The sequence below is a fragment of the Erpetoichthys calabaricus genome, chromosome 1 (genome assembly GCF_900747795.2).
Source record: "Erpetoichthys calabaricus chromosome 1, fErpCal1.3, whole genome shotgun sequence".
Lineage (NCBI taxonomy): Eukaryota > Metazoa > Chordata > Cladistia > Polypteriformes > Polypteridae > Erpetoichthys > Erpetoichthys calabaricus.
The window spans coordinates 282,619,285-282,639,593 of NC_041394.2; the positions used below are offsets into that span (position 1 = coordinate 282,619,285).

Below are 20,309 nucleotides of genomic sequence, written 5' to 3' on the forward strand. Positions count from 1 at the left end.
CAGCTTTCATTTTTTGAGGTAAGCGTGACCCAGCTTTACACAATGTTCTTGAGTGATTTTAGCCCATTACTCCAGACAGACTTGCTCCCGGTTTTTAGGGCTATGCAGCATGCTTTTTCAAACAATACTGCAAATTGTCAGTTGGACTGAGATTAGGGCTTTAACTTTCCCATTGTAGGACATTCATCTTTTTGACCATGAGTAACATCAATGTTAATTAAAACCAAGCTGCTGTTTTTTTAGTAGACTGAAACAGATTCTCTTGAAGTATTTCTTTATATTTTCCACCATCTGTTCTTCTGATTTAACCAGATGTCCAGTCCCAGCCAATTAAAAGCAGCCCCACAGCATAATGCTACTACCACCTGTGTGGTATTTATTTTAGATGTGGGCTGTGTTAGCTCTTTGAACTTTGGACAGAAACCTCTATCTAGGTCTCATTTGAACCTTTTCCTACATTGCAAGTGGGTCACTTTCATGTCTTTTTGCAAACTGCAGAAATGCTTTCACATCTGAGTAATGTGTTGTGTTATGCAGAGGACCTGGTGTGTTTGAGTGGCACACTTTTACACCAGTCTGAAATACTGAACTCTGTAGCTCCTTTTAAAGTGATTGCTGGGCTGTCCGTGGCTTTGTTCAAAAATCTTTTCCATTTTGTATAAGTATTTTGAGAAAAGACCTTATGTAGGTAGCATTTGGTGGTTTGACAAAGCTTATTTCCCAATAATTGGATGAATGGTACCCACTGGGATAGCCGAATGTTTAGAATTTGGAACTTTTTCCTAATTAAGTGTTTTTATTTTTTATCTCAATCTTTTATAAGGTACTTGTTTCATACTTGTGTAAACACAGAACTTCCATAGCCCCAGGATCAGAACAGACAGAATTTATTTTTGCCCATAAGGTTATTTTCTAGCGTAAAACATTGATTAAAAAAAGACTAATAAAAAATAATAGAAATTTAAACAAACCTTCAGTGTTGGATGTTTCTTTCAGAATTGGTCATGAATTTGTATACTTCCAAGGTACTGTATATATAGATGTGCAGTATATTGTGGACGTAAAAAGTTTGTGCTACTTTTCCTTGGAATCCTATTCTGTCCGAACAGAGAAAACGAGAGGCTATCTTGTTTCCTGATCTAGCGCACAGCTACAAATAAAAGTACAGAATGTTGCTTCTCTTAATCTAAATTGCCTGTTTACATATTGAGGAAGGCATTCATTTATTTTATTTCTTTTTTTTTTTTTTAGTTTAAACAAAATGCATACTTCAGTGTTGCACTGTTGAAATCTTTTGTTTAAGTTTCTTGAGAAACATTTTGTTTGGCTTGTATGAAGTTTCAAATTTAATTCATCATTAATATCTTTAGTTTTCTATTTTGGTATGAATCTTTTAAATATGCATTGAAATGATGAAAATTATTGTGGGCTATAGTGCTCATTAAACAAAAATTAATATTCATTATGTCAGATAAGTTAAAATGTTTACATTTTTAAAAAACTTGTCAGATTAATCTAATTTGTAAAAAATTGATTAAAAATGCATTTGTTTAGGAATTAGACAAATCTTGGTAAAATTATTTTTGAGACAGCAATATCAAATTGTTTACAAGACCTTCTTATTAGAAGAATGTATATTAATTACACATACTTGAATTAAATGACAATTGTTAATTTACTCATTAGTAAAATATTGGATAGGTTATATTTCACCCAAACAACAACTATTGAGCTGGTTAATGATTAAAAAATTGACGTCAGGTATAATTAATTATATCCACTGCTTCATAGTCTTTAAGTTTAACAAAACACATGAAAATCAGTGCTTTGAAACCAGTGTTACAGTTGACAAATGCAAATGATAAATAAAGGTTTTTTTGCATTTTGAGCTCTAGAATATAAATGTATCTTATGTCTTTGTTTACAACCTCCCGTAGAAGCTATTTGTAATCTATTTGTATCTGCATAATACAGTAGGTCTTTTTTAATTATTTACATTGTCCTTTTAATTCAGTCCTTTGGTGATTATTTCAGTAGCATAAATGTTTATTTTGGCATTTTCTGAAAATTTGTTTCTTTATAATAGAAAATACATTTTAATATTTATTAAAAATCCCAAACCTTATAAAAAAATTCCATAGTATTGAATTTAGTGAGGTTTTTCTCCCATAGTGTGTTTGAAGTGAAAAGTACCTGTTGTCCGTATAATACCAGTATTCTGTTTTTATGTAGGAATGGGCAGTGGTGGAAGTGCTGGAAAAGACGGAGGACACTTGAAAACACTTTTAAGACAACAGACTCAGTCAGCACTTGAACAGAGGGTAAGAAAATATATATACTGCCCAAAAAAAATAAAAGAACACTTTTTAATTAGAGTATAGCATCAAGTCAGTGAAACTTCTGGGATATTGATCTGGTCAGTTAAGTAGCAGGGGGGCTGTTAATCAATTTCAGCTGCTTTGAGAGGGGCAACAATGAGATGATCCCCAAAACAGGAATGGTTTAACAGGTGGAGGCCACTGACATTTTCCCTCCTCATCTTTTCTGACTGTCTTTTCACTTGTTTTGCATTTGGCTACGGTCATTGTCACTACTGGTAGCATGAGGTAATACCTGGACCTTACAGAGTTTGCACTGGTAGTCCAACTTCTCCAGGATGGTACATCAATACGTGCCATTGCCTGAAGATTTGCTGTGTCACTCACCACAGTCTCAAGGGCATGGAGGAGATTCCAGGAGACAGGCAGTTACTCTAGGAGAGCTGGACAGGGCCATAGAAGGTCCTTGTGGCCTGAGGGCCCAACATCCTCTAGTGAGCCATGTGCTCACTGCCCAGCATCGTGGAGTTTGATTGGCATTTGCCATAGAACACCAGAATTGGCAGGTCCACCGCTGGAGCCCTGTGCTTTTCACAGATGAGAGCAAGTTCACCCTGAACACATGTGACAGAAGTGAAGGGTCTGGAGATTCCATGAAGAACATTATGCTGCCTGTAACATCGTTCAGCATGACTGGTTTGGTGGTGGGTCAGTAATGGTCTGGGGAGGCATATCCATATAGGGACACAGACCTCTACAGGCTAGACAACGGCGCCTTGACTGCCATTAGGTATCTGGATGAAATCCTTGGACCCATTGTCAGACCCTGTGCTGGTGCAGTGGATCTCGAGTTCCTCCTGGTGCATGACAATGCCTGGCCTCATGTGGTGAGAGTATGCAGGCAGTTCCTGGAGGATGAAGGAATTGATACCATTGACTGGCCACCACACTCTCCTGACCTAAATCCAATAGAACACCTCTGGGACATTATGTTTCGGTCCATGCGACGCCACCAGGTTGCCACCTCAGACTGTCCAGAAGCTCAGTGATGCCCTGGTCCAGATCTGGGAGGAGATCACCCAGAACACCATCTGTTGTTTCATTAGGAGCATGCCCCGACTTTGTCAGGCATGCATAAAAGCATGTGGGGGCCATACAAATTACTGAGTATGATTTTGAGTTGCTGCAATGAAATTTTGGCAAAATGGACTAGCCTGCCGCATCATTTTTTCGCTTCGATTTTTGGGGTGACTTTGAATTCATCCTTCTGTAGGTGGATAATTTTAATTTCCATCAAACGATGTGGCATCCTTTCATTCCTAACACATTACTCAGTCCATATCAGTATATATATCCACCATGATTTTTTTCCCATTGAGATCTGATGTTTTCAAAGTGTTCCTTTAAAGTTTTGAGCAGATTATAGTACGTAATGCTATAACATTAAAAATAATATGGGCTTACATCATATAATTCTGTTCAGGTGTGTTGATTTAACCTCTGCTGTGTATCATAAAAACATTATTGAAAGTTTGTTCACTGGACATCAGTATTGTAATGAAGGTTATGTATCCATAATCTTAAATGTCTGGATATTTTCAGATTTTGGAATATTTGCTTAAAAATGTTGAGATCTCTTGAGGGCAAACGTGATGAAGTAGGGAAATGCAGCCAAACCAGCTAAATGATGATTCGCGTTTATAATAATTAATATCTCTGAGCTGGTATTATAATGTGCGTTGATGTGACGTGATTCTGATTTTCCCTTTTAACACTAGAATCCCTGAAGCCTACGAAAAAACTTGTAATCCCAGTCTACCGTAAATTATTTTGCACCTCTCCATCAGTGTCTTTTGTTTTGTAAATGTGTCAATCAGCGCAAGCAGCCTACTATCCCCCCCAACCACCCCCTCGACGGAGCTCAACTCGGGCAAAAAGTTCTCCCAGCTCAAGCCAAGGCTCCTTATATGCATGTGATGTGCCTGGAGTTGTATAGGGTAAATAATACAGTATATCGTTATTTGGAATACATGCATTTCATGTGTGTTCCGTGTCTACAATGATCTGTGTAAATGTAGGATGAAATGCAAGGCAAGGCATAAATTGTTGAACACAACTAAAAAAGAAACGTTTTTCATATTTTAGTAATAATTGACAAAATGTAGACATGATTTGTATAATGTGTGACTGAAGTCCAAATATCAAATAAACACTTTCACAAAAGGTACAAATATAACAAAATAAGTGCGCTTTTATTGAAGAATATAACTGTAGAAAAAGAAATAGGGTTAGGATAGGTCGCTGACATGATAGCTTTGGTGGTGCAGCGGTAAGAACTGCTGATTTACAATCAAGAGGTTGCCAGTTCGATTCCCAGTGTCACCGTTTTGAGTAGTAGCTGTTCTTATTGAGTCTGTAACAGCTGGTGTAAATTTATGATACTTGTAAAAGTTACCTTTTGGTTTTTTTTTTTTTTTTTTATTCAGTTTTATTCTCTCGGTCACTTTCATGCTCCCCTTGATCTGACACTGCTGTTTTCACTTAAAGACATGCTATAGCGGAGGTGAACTCAGATGAGGATGAGGGTTCTACTTCAGAGAAAGAACAGAAGCCATCCCAGCAAGAAATGTCCACTAACACATAAGAACAAAGCAGCTGCACCAGGCGTAAAGGTGAAAGATGGCACCGTTTGAATGCAGCAAGAGGTCAGACGTCATCCTGCCAGTCAATGTGCCACACGCATGTCCTTCTCCGTAAGCCCTGCTTTTTCTTTGCTCGCCAAGGTATTGTGCAAACTCCTGTTTGTGATTATTTTTTGTGATGGTCTTTATATGAAAAGCATGTATATGTTACTTATATAAAAACCACCTTGATTTATTTACTTATCTTCCTACAGTGTAAAGTCACAAGTAGACTTCAGAGCTTCCTGTGTTTGATGGACACGAGCATGCTGACAAAGTACATTTGTAATGCCACGAAAAGTGCATGCTGACACTTCAGTACGTGAGCAATGGTTTGAGAATGCAGTCCGACTTCTTTTTTTGGGCACATACACCGTCCAGATCTAAACACTAGTGTGGAGAGTCGCCTCACATACTGAAGTGACTTTAGCTGCAAGTGGAAGCTCCTGTTGTTACGGCTCTGCATTTGCCCAGAAATGGCTCCATAAGCTTTTTGACCTTAGTCTTGGAAACTCTTTCTCCCGTGGAACGACTGGAATCTTTTCCTGAATAAGGAATGGCATTGCACGTGTACTTTGTCAGCATGCCTGTGTCAATCAAACACAGGAAACTCTGCAGTCAACTTGTGACTTTATCCTGTAGGGAGATAAGTAAATAAATCAAAATAAATAACATTCAATCTGGCTTTTATATAAGTAAAATATAAATGTTTTTTATATAAAGACCATCACAAAACATAATCACAAAAAGGACTTTGCATGATACCTTGGCGAGCTCTGTTAGTCCTGCTGTTTCGTTGAAGGACATGCGTGTGGCAGATTCGCTGGCACGATGACACCCAATCTCTTGCTGCCTGGTGCAGCTTCATTGTTCTTATGTGTGAGTGGACGTTTCTTGTGAGGAGGGCTTTTTTTTCTCTTTTTCCGATGTAGAACCCTTATCCTCATCTGCGTTCACTTGAGTTATAGCACATCTTTATTTGAAAACTAACAGTGTCAGATTAGGGGGAGTGTGGACATGACTGAGAGAATAAAAGTGAATAATGAAACAAAACACTAACTTTTACAAGTACCATAAATTTACACCAGCTGTTACAGACTCAAATAAATCAAATATATGTTTTTATTTTATAATAGTAGTACTAGGGTGTTGTACCATGTTACCCTTTATGGGATCTTGCCTGAAGAAGGAGCCTGAGTTGCCTCGAAAGCTTGCATATTGTAATTTTTTCTAGTTAGCCAAGAAAAGGTATCATTTTACTTGACTTCTCACTACTTTTATAATAGTAATAATAATAGCCGCTCACTACTCAAAACAGTTCAATGCATGAAAGACCCGGAATTGAACCTCCCACCTCTTGACTTGGAGACAGCAGTTCTTACCTCTACACAAGCCAAGCAGACATATATGTGGGTGTGTGTGTCGTACCCTATCCCAATTTCTTTTACTTTAGTTAAATTCTTGAAGAAAAAAAAAACGCACTTTTTTTTGTTATATCTGTGTCTTTTCTGAAAGTGTTTATTTGATATTTGGACTTCAGTCTTCACACATTATATACTTCATGTCAAAATTTTGTCATTAGTACTATAACATGAAAAAAGGTTCTCTTTTAGCTATGTGTTCAAGATTTCTTGCCTCGCATTTCCTGTCATCCTACATTTACACAGATCATTATAGACATGAAATGTTTGTTCCAAATAACAATATATTATTTACCCTATACAATTCAAGGCACCTCACACCCAGATAAACAGACTTGAGCTGGGAGAATTTGGTGTGTGACTAAATCTGTGCCGATGGGGGATGGGATAGCAGGCAGCCTGCTGCTAGTGCTGATCGACACATTTGCAAAACAAAAGACGCTGATGAGGAGGTGCAAGGGAATTTGAGGTGGCCCGGGAATACAACATTTTTTGTATGCTTCAATGATTCTAGTGTTAATGGTCTGTCTGACATTCCCTTGCTTGTGAAAGCAAAACTATTAATAATTGCTGGTACAGCTTGAGGCAAAATCAAAGAATTCTTCTGTAGATTAACACTTTGAGATTTCCTGAAACAAGTCATGGAGAAAGTGACAAAATGCTACAAAAGGCAATCTCTGCATTTTATTTGCAATGTGCTTTGTTTTCCCTTTGATGTCAGTGGTTTTTGAGCTTGCAGCCAGGTGTTCCATATGGTGATGCACAGCTGTACCGTGTGATCTGAGTGCAGAATAACAAAGTGCCCAATAATTGTAGGCCAGTCAATGCAGAGTTTTCACTGCAGAAGATGTTTGTGTATAGAATAGCCTAATTCTGCACCAGTCACTCTCAACTCACACTTGCTTTTGGGGCTGGTATGTTTTCCATATGAGCTCTAGCAAGTCATAGACTTTTTTAATCATTAGCTGTCCATTGTTCATTTTGAAAGCAGGAGACCGAGGGCACTCATTTCTATGGGAAAGGCCTAGACAAGGAAATATCTACTTGAATGTATAAAAACTGAAGGGGCACAGTAGACATGAAAGTGATACAGAAGACTACCATCAATCTATTTATACAGTATAATCTTTGGACAGTTTTGTATTCCAGTATTCATCATGCAAGCAGCTGGTAGGGGGTATGCATTTCTATAGCTCTGCTCCAGTCATGGAAATGACTGTTCCCCAGTGGATGAGATTGAAGGCCAGAGTAGACATGAAAGAGATATAAAGAGTTTCTAAAACCCTTTAAAATACATTCTGAAGAATTTCAGCTGTCAAGTTTCATTTTGTAAGCATCAGACAGGGGACAAGCATTTCTCTGACTCTTCTCCAGCTGCGGAAATAAGTGTCCTCTCCAGTGGATAGGACAAAAAGGGCACAGTGGAGAAAAACTGACAAAACACTTCCTTTTTAAATAGGTTTAGCTGTCCAGTGTTCATTTTGTAAACAGAAGACCAGTTCAACGACAGAGGTTCATCTGTGAAAATGAGTATCTTCTCCAGTGGATGGAATGGAGAGGAACATTAAATATGAAATTGATACAGAAAACTGCCTACAGTCTTTTAAAATACAATTTGAACAATTTTAGCTCTACAATGTTCATTTTGCAAGCAGCTTACAGGGGCACACATTTCAACAGCAAAGGCTCAGCTGTGGAAATGAGGGACCCCTCGGGTTGAAGGGATGGAGGGGCACGTTAGATATGAACATGATACAGAAGACTGCCTGATAGGCTTGTTAAAGATACTGTGTATCATTTTAACAACCCAGTGTTCATTTCGCTCTGGGGGGAGGGTATGGGAGCTGACAGTAGATAAAGGTTACCATTTAATTTTTCTACATTTTTTTTTTTTAAACATTTGATCAGTATTTTTGGCCAGGTGATGCCCCAAAGATGGATAGGCATCCCGTCCAGGATGGAGAAGAATTCCTCACCTGGCTGGAATGCCATAATAGAAGGATGGATTAAATGCAGACAATACCCGTCCAGGACGGCTTCTGGTTCCCGTCCTCATTTAGATGCCCGAAGGCGATAGGAATCAGTAAAAGAGGATGGCAGGGAACAGTTCATCCCCCACTATAATAGGGGGTAGTGACCATAATATAAAGTCCCAATTTGGACACCCGTAGGGCTGTATGGGAGCTGAAGTGTGGATGTGCAGCCCTGTAGGTGTCCCTGGCAGATGACAGATGGCACTGCCAGGGGAGTACTTCCCTGGCCTCCTTATGACCCAAAAGTGCTTTCAACTGTGCATGTCACATCACCAGAAGTGCTGTCAGGTCCAGCATAAAAAGGAGCCTGCTTCAACACATGGACGAGTCAAGAGTTTGGAGGCAGTGGGCTACTCTTTTGGAGAAAAAAAGGAGAGAGATCTTAAAAGGCTGCATATTAGCTGTTTTTGTAATTCTATTGAGCTGTTTGAATTAAAAATCCTTATATTTGCACACGGAGTTGTGTTGGGTCATGTGTGTCTAGGGTTTGGGTGCTCGGTGGCACCCCCTACTGTTCACAACTATAATGTACGTATATATGAATTATTTTGTGTTTTATATTTGTGATTAATTTAGATAACTTTGCAGAGATCTCTTTTCAATTTAAGAGTCTCTTTCTGTTGGTTAGTGTCAGGAAAGCAAAATACTGTACACTGTAATGCAGTGCTGCATAACAATAAAATGTGAAACTTCATATTTTTATCGCATGCTGAAAAGTGTTTATATTGCAGCAGATATTAAGGAAAAATGTATAAAGTCCTCTGATTTTCTTTTTGTTTTGAACTTGTATGAAGGGAGCTTACATATTAAACATAACTAAAAAGCTTAATTTCTCATTGCAAATGGCTGACTAATGTACAAATCAAGATGCAAAAATGTGTTGTTTTCTGTTGTAACAAATATTTTGCAGAAAAATGCATATTTTTCCCATTTACCTTGAATTGCCAATTTGAATTGGCTAGCCGTATCTCCCTTCTTTGTGCACATTATACAAGTTTTAATTAATTTTATGTTGCTTTTAATCTCTTAGTACCTAGTCTGGCTGTATTTAATTGTTTGAATGTATTTATTGTAGGAATTTCCCTTTTTCACCTTGACAAGTTTTCCACTTGGTTTTCTAATCCATGCTGGTGGTGTAGTTAGTGCACGGTCAGTGAAGCTCCTGGACCGCATTCACAATCCTGGTAGGTAATTATGTGAATTGCTTTAAGAAAGCAGATTATATTCTGCTTGTTGGTAAATATTGGGGAAAATTGTAGAAGAATTTATTTAAACGTTCCTTAACTTGCACGTGCACGTGGGTTTTGCAGAAATTTACAAATAACTGGCTTTATCAAGCATTCTACATAATTCTGACCAGTAAAAATGCTACTGAAAAATGTATAGATGATATAAGAAGTATAGGGGTTATAGTATTACTATTTATGTAAGCTTTTGATTTTCTTGATTACATTATTGATTACTATCATTTTGAGCTGACAGTTTATTTCTCATTGAATTTGTTTCTAGATGAAGTCTTTATTATGTTGTGAAATGTGTTAATTCTAAACCCATCTGATTGGCGTGCATTTTTTTTTCTTAATCCATAGTATGTTACCTTAAATGGATATGACTTGATTACCTTTTAAATTCTTCCCAGCTAGCTAGTCAATAATAATAATTGGAGAGCTTGTAGAAGCCAAGGATTTATAATTTTCTGTCTAATCTGTGTGTTAAATATATGTGTTTATGGAAATGCATTTTGCATGTACAACATATACTTATGTTGTTGAATTTATATAAAAACAAATCTTTTTTTTTAGCTTTTTAAACAAAGTATTAAATGTTAAATATTCATATTTTGAAAAGCTGTTGCAATTTGCATGACTCACATATGTAATTTTCGATTATTTTTTATAAAAAGTGGCATAGTCCAAATTAAAAATTGAAATTACATGATTTATGAAGTAATTGTAATTGTATTACTGCTAAAAACAAGCCATCTGATGCAAAATATTTTTCTGCATGCTCCTTTCTGTTTTTCTTAATATACTCCTGATTAACTCTGTTGTCTGTGTCTTTCCAGTTCCTGTGGATTGTTGTTGTCCAGTGTTGTGCTCTTGTTTGTTGTATATTTCTTCTTTTCTGCTCCTTTAACTGATCAACTAATTTGCTGTTTTGAACTCAGCCTTTGTCGGAATTATGGGTAACACAAGATCATACAAACTGCTAGACTGGAATAGTTTCACTGCAGGTATTTTACTACTCCTTCAGTATTGTACATACTGACAGAAACTATGGCAGCTCAGTGAAGTTATATCTAAACAAACTACTAGGGATTTCTGATTTACTGTAGTCGTTGCGGTTTCGGAAATGTTTCATATGGTGTTGGCCATAATTTTTTTTTTCCCTTCATTTTATGAAATGGAATCATTAGGTTTATAATTTTGCAAGCTGAATAATTAAAGAAAACAAAAAACACAAAACTTTATTTAACAGATGTGTACTGTTCTAAATAGTTCAATAAGAAATGTGGAATATTCAAATGCCAGCTCTACTGTTGGGTTAATAGATAAACTTCAGTGAATCATTTTCATAATTGTTAATTATTTTTCAACAATTATTTTAATAACTATTAATATTATAGTTATTGCACTCTACAGTGTATGAAATTAAATGATGTGCTAAACATTTTGTTGATTTGATAAATGTTAGATTAATATATTTTATTTACAGTACATATGTGAGCTGCATTTGTTTACAAAACACCACAAAGTTTTAAACACAATGTAAAATAATCAGGTGAATTTACTTTTATACGTTTAGCACAAAAGGTTTAAAATACTGTAAATCTTCCTGGTTTTGACTGTTGTTTATGACTAATTTCTGGTGCCACAAATTGAAATAAGGCTGTAGTTTAAAAAAAAAAATGGGTGCCATGTAAGCCACATGATCATTCCACTAAGTCAGAGGTGGCGAACTCCAGGCCTGGAGTGCCGCAGTGGCTGCAGGTTTTTATTCTAACCCTTTTCCTAATCAGTGACCAGTTTTCATTGCTAATTAACTTTTTCCCCATCACTTTAATAGCCCTGTTAGAAGAGTTCAGCCCTCTGAATTGATTCCTTTCTTCATTAAATGACAGCCAAGCAGAAATGAGTTTTAAAACGAGTTAACAGATGACCAGCTAAACTGGGGCTTCAAACTCCAACCAGTTTCACTCCCAATCACTTTCTTAATGAGAAGCCAATTCTTGCTGTTAATTAAACCCGTTATTTAATTCCATGGCTCGTTGCTGCTCTCATTCTGCCACAGTACACATTTCGAAAACTTTTGTATTTCTGTTCTTTCTAAGAGCACCATCAAAATGTTTTGGTGATCTGAGAGATCAACCTTACCAAGACCATCACCTCTCTTTAATTTCAGATATTGTGTAATGGGCACAGGGGTCATGTGGTGGCTTGTTTTGTGTCTCATTATTGTTTGGCTCATTATTGTTTGGCTGCTAATTAAAGAAAATGAAACAACCATGGGGCCTGAGTCAAGTTAATTAAAAGAAGTAATCAGCAGCAAAAACTGGTCACTAATTAAGAAGATGGTAAGAATGAAAACCTGCAGCCACTGCGGCACTCGAGGCCTGGAGTTCGCTATCCCTGCAGTAAGTGGTATATTAAGTACCATTATTTCTGTACACAGAACCTTTTTTCAAACGCAAATTGCTAAAAGTATCTGCATTTCTTGTAAGAAGAACAATGTACTGTAACATGTTTACATGCTGACATTTGTTACTTGGAGGCATTGATTATATTATGTGCATAGGAATGCTTGGAGTAATTGTCAGATAGTAAAGTAAAAGGAGATTAAGGTGGAGTGTATGATTTATAAAACATAACGTGAAATATTTGTAGAAGTCTGAAAGACTTTGAAAGCCATTTGCTAAAATTAAGAAACAACTCAAACTGTCAAAGATAGAAACATTCTTTAATATTTTTAAATTTAAGCATTTTGTAATTTGCACCTCTGTATATTACTTTAGTCTAATTTTTCATGCACACTCTTAACAACAATAACAAAAGAAAAAGTTTCCCAAAATGTTGTTACAACGTCACATAACCATTGAGAGCATTAAGCAGACTGTAGTTGGTATCCTATATTCTTCTTTGGAAACAGGGATACCTCTTTCATTCATCATGTAAGTTTTTCCAGGAAGGGTATTTTATGTTGTTTGCATTTGCATTATCCTTATGAACAGTGGTAGGAAAGGTTATATTAAGGGCTTAGGGATAGGGCATAGCTGTAATAAAGTGTTAAAATGTACCTCATTTCGTATGGAAAAGAACAAATGGACAAATTGGTGGTTAAAAAGTAAGCAGTATGGCAATACTACCTAACAGCAGTAATAAAAAAAGAAAATTTATGTATGGCATAACATTGAGGTGTGCTCAGAGGCAGTTTTAGAAGCTGGAGCATTTTTAAATTTTCAGAGCTAAATTCTCTATTCACTTTATTAAAAACATATAAACATTTTGTTTATTAAACAGTTTTGTTACAGTGAGTCATATAAAAAGAGATAATAGAATGCAATTAAATGCTTTAGTAGAGTTCATAACAATACCATTTTTGAGTATCATGTAATTAAAATAATATGCTTGTGGTGGCTGAAATAGCTCTCATAGACAGCAGATTGTAACTTAAGTGATGAAAAAATCAGTTGATGTGCTGTTGTTAGTTGCTGATTGTGGTGTATCTATAGATAATTATAGATCAGAATTCTTAATTATGAAATTGAAGTCACAAGCTAAAATTGTGTCTTTTCATCTGACAATGATGGGGGTACTTCGCCAATCAATTATAGTGTCAGAAAAAATTTGTTTTATTATGATCTGCAGACAGGGCAGCTGAGAGTTTTTCTTTTATTGTATCGGAAATCCTGAGTACACATTTATTCACTGTATGTATAAAATGCAACCTGAGCCATGGTTAGTAAGTTTGTTTCCACTTTCATTCATTTCTGCAAAACTTAGGTTGCTTACATTTTTTAAGCTTATAAACATCATTTCAGTTACCTGCTTCAATTTCAAGGAGTAGGAGAAACGAGTTGCTGTGACAGGTTTGTACATGCTACCTCATTGCCCCAGGAGCATATTCTACAGGCAGCATATCCAGCACAAGCCACTGCTGTATGCACAGTTCTGCAGGTTTGTCACTGTTTTGCCATCAGGATTGACTGTTTAACTAGTAAAAGAGGAAAATGTACCAAGTTTAAGTGAGCTTTCTTAAGGTAAATCTGAGACAGCAAACTAATCTGTAATTGAAATCACATAAAATGTTTCTCTGATTTTAAGGTAAACCAGTCTGAAAATTCACTAGTGCTTTTCAGCGGAAAGTTTTGAAATTCCAAACTATTGTATAGCATAGTATATACAAGGTATCTCAATGAAAATGGAAGTTGCTAGATCAACTTTCATGAAGAATAATTGTACCAGTTTTCAACGAAATTGGTCAGTTGAGAGCTGAGTTGTTTAATGTAGATAGACAGAGTGACGTGGAGATTTTAGTTAGTGTTTTTCACTATATATGCAAATGTACCTAAAGTGGTCTCATGGAGCAACTACACTTAAAATCTTGCAAAATATTAAAAGCGATCCACACAGCAACACTGATCAACTGAATGATTTAGCATTGCGGCATATTGATATATCTTGTATTGAGCAAACAAAAAGTCAGCTTGAAAGATAGTACGATTCTGGCAAAATAACCAAATGACCACCCAACATCTTTGACAGATGAGAGAGGAAGGAAAAGAGAAGGCTGAACAACTTCTTGTAGAACCTCTACATAAAAAACTCTCTTGGACATCTTTTTGGCAGAGATAAAACAACGATCAAACTCAGCATAGCAAATGTAGCAATAGAATGTTATCTACCTGAACTAGTAATACATGAAGATAACAACTCACTGGAATGGTGGAGAGGGAACAGAAGCCACTTTCCCACATGCCAGAATTTCGATGAAATTTCCTATCTATCTGTGCAGCAAATATGTCATGTAAACATGTTTTCAGTACAGCTGTCAATGCTATCTTAAAGCGATCATTGATAAAACCAGTGTGAAATATAGAGGCACTGTCGTCCCCTTGAACCCTCGGATCAGACGTCAGACACCAGATAAAAATCCAGTTATTATTTATTTTATAATAATACTGTGCACCAAGCACCCTTCTCTCCACAATACTCATAAATAATAACCAATACAATAAACCAATCCTCCTCTCCCAGACGCGTTGCCACCCTTTCACCCAGCTCAGCTCACTCGTCTGGGGTTTCCCAGAGTCCTTTATAGTCCCTGACCCGGAAGTGGTTCCATCCCAACAATCCATAAGTCCTCATCACTTCCGGGTCAGTCAAAAACTTTTCTTCCATTATCTTCCAACCATGTGACTAGGATTTACTTCCGGGCTGTATGGAAAATAAACTTGCCTGTGTCTCCCTGCAGCGTCCCCTGGCGTCCCAGATGTTATCCAGCAGAGCTGTGTATTAAAACTCCATAGTCCATGATGCCCTGCTGGAATTCGGGGCATCTCCACATTGCAAGGAGGGCTCCATCTAGCGACCTGGGGGTATTGGCCGGGATAAATGGCCGGCCATATCCCACAATACTACCATCCCCCCCCCACAGCGAAGAATTGTGATTCGGAGCGTCCAGCCCCGTGAGGGATGTCTTCCTCCAGGAAGGACTTCTTGTCGGACCTTGGCTGTGCCTTCTGAGGTATTCCCTGGGGAACCTAGGGGGAATTTCATAATTGTGATCCATGTTATCCCCCTCTCTCCAGGGACAGTTGTGCCAAATGTGGCCCGGCCATCTGCATCCATAACACCGTCTCTGTTCTCCCAGAATTCTCAGTCTGTGACGTTGGAAACACTCAGGGAACTCGGTCTCTGCCCCTTTTCTCGCTGAGGAAGGTTCCATAGCCGCCTCTATACTGTTTACGCCCATTTCTACTTTATTGGGAGACCCCCATTTCTCTTTTGGGATCTCCTTTTTAATCTGGGGCTTGTCCACAGTTTGGATCTCTCTATTAACAAAAGAGCCCTTTTACTGTCTGAATGCCCTTTGATTTTGCATTGGAAGGAGGCGGTGTCTTCAGCACCGTATTGCCCCGGGAGACAGCACTTTCCAGCTGCTCTGGATTGATCAGTGCTTCCTCCGCCCCTTCTGTCATTATCCCACATTCTTTTGTAGGGCTCGCAGTGGTTTGGCACCTGCTACTTATCAAACGCGGGCCCATTTCACACTGCGTCCCTATATGTTGTATGGTACCGGCATTACCTACCTGTACCGCCAAATTATATAACACGGGACGCTCACGACCCAGCCGCCGCAGGTATTCTTCTACCTTCTTTATTGGCGCTTCGGCCGTCGCTCTCAAGTCTCTGACGATCTTCTGTATTTCCGTCAGCACCTGAAAAATACTACGTATGGGCTCTATTAATTTTTCAAGCTCCAGTACGTCAAGAAAGTTATTTAATTCGGCCGGAGGCAGGTTCACTTCCGCATTCTCCTTACCTGCCGGCCGGGAGCCAATGAGCACGTCCGCTGTCGGCACATGCTCTGACGGGCTTCGTGGAGGCTCTTGGGAATTGGAGTCTCGCATTTTAGAGGGCCGGGGTGGCGCCACTGGCTGACTGCGGTCCGCCTTTTCTAATTTGGCGGCGGATAGATCAGTCATATCCCGTCCCTCATTACCTTTATTTTTGGCTGGCGCTGCTTCGTTTGCCTCCCCTTTCCCTTTCAGGGAGCTCCGTTCCATTGGGGAAATGACGACCTCACCTATGGACTGACGCTGACCTTCTCCTTCCCACAATCCTGTGTTAGCGATCACGTGTCCTGTTTTGGCGAATGAAAGGACTCCATCCTGGTCAGGTGATCCATTGTAGTCCTTTTGGTTTCCCCAGCCTGCTCCGGGATAGTCCACGTGACTGCTCTCGTTGCATAGGATCCCCTGTTTTCGACTCCTAGATGGGCTAGACTCCTTTTAGTTTATAGAGGTTGTCCTGTACGTCCGAAGCCCAACAGCCCTCCCGCTGCCGTAACGCCCGGGTCCTTTCGGCATCAATCATTGCTCTGTCTTCCTCACTTCCCGTCAGGAATGTCCATAGATGCGCGACATCATCTAGGGTCTGTTCCTTTGGGCGATCCCCATTCTTCTTCCCAGACTTCTTCCCCATCACGTACCGATGTTTACGGAGGCTTTCTATTATGCAGCGCAGCCTACTGAGTATGGTGGTTTTCTCTTCGTGTCCTGACGCTGTCTTCTTGGGGTTCTCTGTCCACAGAAATTTTTTAAATTCAGGTCCTCTGCCAAACCGACGGCCAGAGAATCCTACCGAGACTACGTCCCCTTGAAGCCTCAGATCAGACGTCAGACGCCAGATAAAAATCCAATTATTATTTATTTTATAATAATACTGTGCACCAAGCACCCTTCTCTCCACAATACTCATAAATAATCAATAACCAATACAATAAACCAATCCTCCTCTCCCAGACGCGTTGCCACCCTTCCACCCAGCTCAGCTCACTTGTCTGGGGTTTCCCAGAGTCCTTTATAGTCCCTGACCTGGAAGTGGTTCCATCCCAACAATCCATAAGTCCTCATCACTTCCGGGTCAGTCAAAAACTTTTCTTCATCAGCCCGGAAGCACTTTATTTCTTCCAACCATGTGACTAGGATTTACTTCCGGGCTGTATGGAAAATAAACTTGTCTGTGTCTCCCTGCAGCGTCCCCTGGCGGCCCAGACGTCATCCAGCAGTGCTGTGTATTAAAACTCCATAGTCCATGATGCCCTGCTGGAATTCGGGGCTTCTCCACGTTGCAATGAATTGCAAGGTATTGGATGGTATTTGTCTCCCATGCATGAGTGGATGTTAACTACATTTTCCACTGCAATTACTGGCTAAGAATAACCTATTCCACTGTCATGAGAATTGTACATTGTACAAAAAAACATTTTAATGTGCACACAAGTATTAATACAGGTTTGCATGGCCCCATAAACTGATAGTTTTCAAGGGGGTGGCACTAATGAAGAGAAGGAATTACATTGCATGACAGATGCAGTCAAAATATAGAGCCTTTTTATTGAACAAATTTTGCAAACAACTTAAACTAAAATTTTGACAACATATTTTTACCCATCCAAAGAGGCATTTAGACTTAGTAAAATATCCAGAGGTGCTTGTCAAAAGTTGTATTGCACTGAACATGTCTTAGAAAAGGAATAAATAGTAAATATTTTTTGTAAACCAAGTACACTTGTTAATGTTAACAATCTCTGTCCACTGACACGTTAAAGTGACTTTTTAAACAACTTTACCATCATTAAACTGCATAATATTTAAACTAATAAGTAACAACAATACAATAAATAATAGTGCAACTTCCAGTAATAATACTATTACTTCCAAGACTTCAAAACCCAGGTGCATTACACATTACAAGACCCCAAGATACTTGAACTCCTCCACTTGAGGCAGTAATATGTTCCCAACCCGGAGAGAGCATTCCACCCTTTTCCAGCTGAGAACCATGGCCTCGGATTTAGAGGTGCTGACTCTCATCCCCGCCGCTTCACACTCGGCTGTGAACCACTCCAGTGAGAGCTGGAGGTCACTGTCCGATGAAGCCAACAGAACCACATCATCCGCAAATAGCAGGGACGAGATTTTGAAAAAAAAAATTTTGAAAAAATTTTCTGGAAAAAAAAAAAGATTTCTGAAATGAAAAAAACGAAAAATGGAAATAATACTATTACTTCAAGCCCAGGTGCATCACACAGTATTCACCAAATAAAAATAAAATAAAATAAAACTAATAAAAGTGCAACTTGGTGATGACATCTTTACCAACTGAACCATCATTAAGGCAAACTGCATTAATATGGACCTTGCTTCAAGCTAAGCTATATACATAAATAATAAAACTGCAACTTGCATTTATAATGCTATTTGTGGTATAGCCCTACGGAAGCGTATTAGGGCCACAGTGAAGAAGAAAAAACTATATGTCGAGATTAGTCGACTTTTCCACTTTATTCTCATAGTTTATTTTGTCATTAAAGTAGAATGTCGTAAACTAAACTTCATCCTAAAATCAATGTTTAATTTACTAGATTTTCTCAAATCCCGTCATAAGTTAATGTAGCACATCAAATGCTTTATGTTAAATGTTCCCCGACCCAGTTGTTAATCGCTGTACGCGCTTCTTAAACTGCCTTCCTCTACACTAATAGTATTGGTCTGATGTACCAAACCCGCAGTTCCTATCTTTCCTTTTTCTTTTTCCACATAACCAATCACCACACGATAAACGTTTTTGTGAAATTAAATGTAGTTATAAACTTATACCACGAAGTGTTCAGAACTTCAAAAAAAATCTTCGTTATACATGTTAAGTTATGCCATCCATTCAGTGTTGCGCCCATCCCAGTAAGCATTGTGTGCGAGGCAGGAGCAAATCCTGAACGGGGTGCCAGCACATCGCAGGGTGAGTACGAGCAATACATACACTAGCAGGGTTAATATAGCATAACAAAACCCCACATCCTACATGACTTTGAAAGGAAACTGAAGCACGCTGAGTAAACCCACCAGAAAAACATGCAAATTCAAAGCAAGGAACAACTGGGACCCCATTGCTGCGAGGCAGCAGTGCAACCTCCACGCCACCGTGCCCCCACATGATTAATACATGCTTTAATGCATTTCATCATGAAAATGATATCAAGTATTTATCTTAGCATTCTAAATGTTCTGGGAGCAGGAATATCATGAAATTAATGTATTCTGTGTGCTGCCTGCACGTCCTCTTAGTGCAAGAGGAAGTCAGTTTAAGACACTTAAAACAAAGCATTTAATGTGCTACATAACTTATGACGGGGTTTGAGAAAATCTAGTAAATTAAATATTCATTTTAAGATGAAGTTTAGTTTACGATGTTCTACTTTAATAACAAATTACGAGAATAAAGTCAACATGTCAACTTTAATCTCAACAAACGGCGAGAATAAAGTAGAAATGTTGAGAATAAAGTCAACATGTCGACTTTATTCTCGTCATAAGGGTCGAGATTAAAGTGGAAATGTTGAGAATAAAGTCAACATGTCGTCACACTATTACACAGTACCCAGGTACATTACACAGTATTGAAAAAAATAAAACAAGTACAACTTGGCTTGCAGTATTATCCAATAGTATAGAAACAGTATTCACACATTTGAACATAATGGTCCACATCCGAACTTTTAAATCCAAAGTATCTCCAGACAACATACGTGACTCCTTTTTCCAGCAAAAGTTCTTCTGTGTCATCATGTTCAACTTTATCGTCTGCTATAGCTTCAGTTTTGTAATGTTCTCTGTCCGTTTTCACAGCGCAATTCCTCCACTACCGCATGTACTCCATTGCACGCCTGTTTAGCAGTGTAGCAGTGAAAAAAGGTCCCCCTAAACAGATTCCCGCAGCGCAATGTTCCGAACGTTGTTTAGGAAGTTTAAACCGGTGTTGCGGTATAAGAAAAATTCATATCATAACAAAAATAAAAACCGGTTTTCGGTATGAACTGGTATACCGCCCAGCACTACTACTAGGCCTAAATATTCAGAACGTTATGTAACTAAACAACTTAAATGTTGCAATATGATGTATGTTTGCTTCACACATTCTCTCAAGTTTCATTTTAAAGTATAATAAACAATTATTTCTTGATATGTAACATATGTTAGTCTTTAAATCCTCCTAAAGTCAAAATTTGTGGTACAGGTGATCAGGTATAATTTGGAGTAAAATTAGTGGCATCTCTTTTGGTAATGTGCTGTTT

The 20,309-nt window shown here is 38.3% G+C and overlaps 1 protein-coding gene across 11 annotated transcripts in view; it reads left to right on the top strand.

The window, feature by feature from the left end:
* c2cd5 (C2 calcium dependent domain containing 5) overlaps positions 1-20,309 on the top strand; it is a 196,939-nt gene that overhangs the window by 45,809 nt on the left and 130,821 nt on the right. For 10 of the 11 annotated variants that reach the window (XM_051930042.1, XM_051930024.1, XM_051930031.1 and 7 more), the window contains 2 exons: positions 2,233-2,321; positions 9,529-9,637. In XM_051930042.1, coding sequence (XP_051786002.1) covers positions 2,233-2,321; positions 9,529-9,637 — 198 coding nt within the window. Of the gene's footprint in view, positions 1-2,232; positions 2,322-9,528; positions 9,638-10,619; positions 10,687-20,309 lie in introns of those variants that run through there. The other variant, XM_051930038.1, reaches the window with a different exon arrangement.